The sequence below is a fragment of the Myotis davidii genome, unplaced genomic scaffold (genome assembly GCF_000327345.1).
Source record: "Myotis davidii unplaced genomic scaffold, ASM32734v1 scaffold524, whole genome shotgun sequence".
In the NCBI taxonomy this organism is placed as follows: Eukaryota; Metazoa; Chordata; class Mammalia; order Chiroptera; family Vespertilionidae; genus Myotis; species Myotis davidii.
The window spans coordinates 2,071,589-2,077,273 of record NW_006299263.1 but is presented as its reverse complement, the minus strand read 5'-3'; the positions used below and the strand labels follow the sequence as shown (position 1 = coordinate 2,077,273).

Genomic DNA, 5,685 nt, shown 5'->3' with positions numbered 1-5,685 from the left:
CCAGGCACAAAGCTCTGTGCTTGGCAGAGAACAGCCTTCTTATTTGGGTTAGATTTTCAGGTGGTAAAGATGGTTTCCAGAAAGAAGATAGAGATAAGATGATGGGTGTTGTTACATTTCTTTTAATCACTAGAAATCACTGACCTATTGGGTGCTGAGCATAATACCTAATACTTCCCTAATCGTCAATGATTGTTCCTCAATCAGTCTTTAGATACCTTCTTGCCTTTTGCTTTCTTTGCTTTGCGTGCTTTGTTGATCTTAAGAGATTCATCTTGGCCTAGCTGGCCACTGATGGAGAGTGGGAAAGGGATAGGAGCATTGAGATTTAAAGTCTTCTTCTGAAGTTTCAGGTCCAAAATATCAAAAGTAGTCTGTATCTCATACTGAAGCAGCTCTTTCAGGCAATTGATCTGGATGTGAATGGCCTCGTTGATGATATTTTCTAACTCCTGGAAGAAACAGAACATGGCTGGTGAACAGGCCTCAGGGGAAGACCTCTGTAGATAAGGTTCCTCAACAGAATCCAATTCTCTCCTCTTACTGAGTGCTAGCACCTTCCATTTCCCTCCACCCTTCACCCTACTCTGCCCTGGGAGGCCAACTTATGAGGGCAGCATCAACCGGCTACCTTAGCTTTTGGCTTCTGGTGGAGTTCCACCAATGGGAGGTCCTGGCAGGAGATCTGAGTGTGGGAGGAGAATGAGGTCTCTCACCTTCCTCCCAACCAGCTCTAGGTTGGCCATAGCTATGATCCTCTACCTACAGCTAGACCTCCAGCAATTGCTCCTTTTCTTCTCCATTCTGTCCTATTGTGGTGATCACCCTATTTGAGTGTGTCACTTATTACTAACACTAGAGGCCTGGTGCATGAAATTCATGCGGGGGGTGGGGTACCTCAGGTCAGCCTGCACCCTCTCCAATCTGGGACCCCTCGGACATCCCTCTTGCAATCCGGGACCGCTGGCTCCTAACTGCTCACCTGTGGCCTGCCTGATTGCTCCTAACCCCTCTTTCCTGCCAGCCTGATTGCCCCTAACTGCTCTCCCCTGCAGGCCTGATCACCCCTAACTGCTCTCCCCTGCCAGCCTGATCGCCCCTAACTGCTCTCCCCTGCTGGCCTGGTTGCCCCTAACCATCTCTGCCTCAACCCTTGCCACCATGGCTGTGTCCAGAAGGATGTCCGGAAGACATCTGGTCTAATTAGCATATTACCCTTTTATTAGTATAGATTGTTCTGGAACCACAGGTTAGTGCCATATCCCCTGCTTTCTGGTTAACACAAGCTCCATTTGGATATCATTCCCCTTCCTTTTTCTCCTGCCCTCATCTCATTCCCACATATCAAAGTTTTAGTAGCTTCTTTGGAGAGGATGGGAAATTTCTTAGAGAGTGGAGAAGTCCCCCAACCAGCCACCCACCATCTGCCACCTGAAACAGGAGACCTTCTCTGTCATCTAAACCAGGATTACAACATCATGAAATCCTGGAGACATGAACTATGTAACTATTTTTTCCAGTTCCCTGCTCAAGCAGCCAAATAGCAGTTCATGCCTGCACTGGGGGTGTTGGGGACATACTTGGAGTATCCAGTTGCCTAGAAAACATTTCTTTGAGATCTCATATTTTAGCTCAAAATCTCATGGAAAATCTTACATTTGCTCCAGAATGTTTCCTTGATTGTCTATAATAATAAAAGTATAATATGTTGCTTAGACCAGAGAGCAAAATGACCTTCTGGATGTCGTTCTGGACATCCTTCTGGATGAAGCCATGGCGGTGGGGGCCAAGGCAAAGGCAGTTAGGGGTGATCAGGCAGGCAGGTGAGTAGTTAGGGGTGATCAGGCAGGCAAGCAGAATGGTTAGGGGTGATGAGGCAGGCAGGTGAGTGGTTAGGAGCCAGCAGTTCCGGATTACAAGAGGGATGTCCAACTGCCAGTTTATCCCTGATCCCATAGGGATCCTGGCAGTTGGACATAGCCTGAGGGGTCCTGGATTGCGAGAAGGTGCAGGCTGGACTGAGGGACCTCCCCCATGCACAAATTTTGTGCACCAGACCTCTGGTTTTTATATAAAAATAATGTTCTTCCCCTAAATCCTTAGGAAAGATTGTGCTCTAAGAAGATGCACCATGTTTATTCTATGGTGTTGAGTGTCCCTCCCTCAGGCACACCACTAGGGGCACACAGCGAAGGGGACCCTAGCCACAATCCACCTGGCATGGACCAGCAGCAAAGTGATTGAGACCCACAGGGAAGCTGGGAGGAGCAGGGAGAAACAGCTGTGTGTGTGTGTGTGTGTTGGGGGAGGGGAGTGGTGTGGGTAGGAGTTGGACAGGAGGTAGCCCCTTCTACCCATGTCTTTGCCCACATATTCTAGAGCAAGATTCCTGGAAGGGCATGGAGACAAGCTCCCACTTGGGTTCTGTTGGTCCCCATTGGATGGCTTAATGCACTAAGATTATGTAACAGCCTCACGAGCTATTTACCTGGCAGACTTAACTTTAGAAGAGTATCATTCCTTCTGTTGTGTTTATTGTTCTTTAGAGATTTTTTCAATGTTTTATTTGAATACTTTCCAGGGCCATTTACTCTTTGCCTGACAATTCAGAAATCCCTCCCTCCCCTTCATTTTTGTTAATCCTCTCCCATGGATATTTTTCCATTGATTTTTAGAGGTAGAGGAGGATGGAGGGAAACTGAGAGAGAGAGAGAGAGAGAGAGAGAGAGAGAGAGAAACACTGATATGAAAAAGGCAATCAGATCGGTTGCTTCCGGTACATACCTGACCTACACCCCCACCAAACCTGCAACCCAGGTACATGCCCTGACCAGGAATCAAACCTGTGATCCTTTAGTATGTGGGCTGATGCTCTACCACTGAGCTACACTGGCCAAGGCAGAAACTAAAGACCCTGTGACTTCAATGCCACATCTGGTTATTACCCCTCATACATGTGTACATGTACATACATATGCACATGTCACATGTCTGTGTGTTCAAAGATGATCCAACAGTGATGATATCAGTGCCTATGTATAGCTAAAAAGTGAGTTTAGACTCTGCCAGGCCCTCAAGAAGTTGACTGCCCTGAGGCCAACCTAGTCGCCATTTATTAAAGAGCTGGTCACTGGAGACTCTGGCTCCTGAAGGGCAGCCCAGTTTCTTAGATCCACACCCCCGACTTCTTTACCCACCTCATTGCATCACCCACTCTGAGCTGTGTGACCCATGGCCCTTCCTTTGTCATCTCCACCCAGGCCTCGTGACAGGTAGACAAAGGGCCCTGAGAGAATCTGTGGTGGTTCAGAGCTTGGGAGTCTTTCTGGGTAGACTCTGTCACTGATTCCTGATGCAGTGGAAATAACTTGGACTTTGGAGTCACCAGGCCTCAGTCTAAATCTAAATTCCACCACATGATAGCTTGGTGACCTTGAGCAAGTTGATGAACTTCTTGGAGCCTCAGTTGGCTCACCACTAAAATGGGAACATGAATTGTACCTTATAGGCATGTTTCATGAAACAAGCATGCAAAGCGTGTGGCAGATGGTCAGTGACTTGCTATCCCTTTCTGCCCCCTCCCATGTGTGCAGACAATCGAAGTCTTGTTGGTGCCTGGATGTTCTCTTGGTAGGAATGAATGTTTGCTCATGGCAGGCGAGCAGCATCCCTCCTTGCAGGCACAGCCTTACCTCTCTCTCCAGAACCTGTTTCTGCTGCACAGTCATCTCCGAGAACTTCTTCTGCAGCATGTGCTCCTGCTCCAGGTGCAGCGCCTCCTTCAGGAGCAGCACGTTGGTACGCTTCTGCACCTCGGCCATAGTGAGCTCAGCCAACTTCAGCTCAAGCTTCCACAGGCCCCTGTCCTTGCCCTCAGCCAGTGGGAGGGGCTGGGGTGGCACACACACCTCCACGTGGTTGACGGTCAGGTTGACTTCTTGGTCCTGGCCCAGGACATATTGGTAGAGTCTGTAGTGGCGGATGAAGGTGTTGTAGAAGTAGTCGCAGAGAGCCAGCAGGTGGGTGGTGTTGAACTGCCCCTGGTAATCTCCAAGCTTATTCCTCAGGATGGTAATGGCCTCGGTGATGGAGCAGCCTATGGGCAGAGGGTATGGGCATGGAGTGAAGCAGGGGATGGTTGCATTGATGGCTTGACCAACATAGGCTCCGAACCCAGGCACTCTAACCCCAGAGCTCATGGGGTCAGAGCCTGCCAGCTATTTTATATTACTATTTATTAGCTTTCAGAAGCTACAGGATGTACTAAATTTCCCTTCTTACCTTGGATTCTTGGAAGCTCGAAGCCAATTTTATGTAATAACATTTATCCCATTGTTTTCTTATGTGATTATCCTTCTCCTTTGCTATATTTTTACTTTTAATTCAAAGCCTTCCTTCAGCTGTGCCTATATTGTTCCCACTTCAAACCCTTTGGGATGGAGATGAGGGTGTAAAACAGGGAGTCTGATAAGAGAGGAATGTGAGATGATTGGAGAGATAGATGTTATATTGGAGATTTGTGTCACAGAGTTATTAGGCAAATACTGTTTGTACCACAGAAACATCAGCTCTGTGGGTGGAGCCATTGGCATCCTTCACAATGTGAAAGTCCAAGTCCTACGGGGGCTCATCCATCTCTTCCTTTTGACTTGGTTGCCCCCCACCTCCTCCTGGCACACCAGCCTCAGCCTAGGGTGCCCTGCCCTGTGCAGGACTCACTCCTCAGGAGTGCCACTTTCCCACAGAGGCCTCCTTAACCACCCCACCCCACACTCCCTAGAAACTAGTTCTTTTGCCATATCAAGCAAAAGTTAGAAGTTAAGTTTAGTGAAAAGAATTTTTAAGAAATCAACTTCATCTGGAGGTGGAAGAGGGAATCGGGAGACTAAATGGTGATTAGAAAAAAAATAAAATAAAGAAAAAATAAAAAAGAAATTAACTATCAATTGCTTTGCTAGAAAAGTGACAGTTTCAACTGACCTAAGATTTGTTGCATTGCTGTTATTATTATGTATTTATGTAAATTGCTCCTTTGCATATTTAATTTGACAATTACAATTTAGGTAGGTAAATAAATTACATTAAAATTTACTCAGAGAATATAGTTACAATATAGTTAGGTTAGATGTTGACAGCTTTTTATTTTTAATTTAACTTAGTCATCCTTAAATTTTATTTAGTCATCCTTAGCCCTGAATTGAATACAAAGAGTAAGCTTTCTTTGTGACTAAAGCAGATGCTGTACACATCCAGTGTGTAATCAGATGTATAGACTATGGCATTACAACTTGATGGAGGTGGGCAATTAGAAAAAATGTCTGAAAGATCCCTCAATATGACCCAGCAATCCCATGTCTGAGTTCACATCCAAAGGTCATTCTATCAGGCTCTTGAAAGGATATCTGCATTCCCATGTTCACTGCAGCATTAGTCCCACTCACCAAGGTATGGAAACAACCTAACTGAATGTCAACGGGTGAACGGGTAAAGACTATGTGATACACACACACACAATGGAATGTTATTCAGCCATAAAAAAGAAGGAAATCCTGTCATTTGCAATAACATGGATGGACCTGGAAGACATTATGCTAATTGAAATAAAACACAGAAAGACAAATAACTGTTTGACTCACTTAGATGTGGAAATTCAGAAAATGGAAATCATAGCAGCCGAGAGTAGAA

The 5,685-nt window shown here is 46.1% G+C and overlaps 1 protein-coding gene across 1 annotated transcript in view; it reads right to left on the bottom strand.

Annotated features, from left to right (window-relative positions):
* Positions 1–203: 203 nt before the first annotated feature.
* LOC102774519 (chromosome unknown open reading frame, human C8orf74) overlaps positions 204–5,685 on the bottom strand; it is a 23,722-nt gene continuing 18,240 nt past the window's right edge. The window contains exons 3-4 of the mRNA XM_006774795.1: positions 3,693–4,096; positions 204–452 (exon numbers count right to left, since the gene is read on the bottom strand). Coding sequence (XP_006774858.1) covers positions 204–452; positions 3,693–4,096 — 653 coding nt within the window. The remainder of the gene's footprint in view (positions 453–3,692; positions 4,097–5,685) is intronic.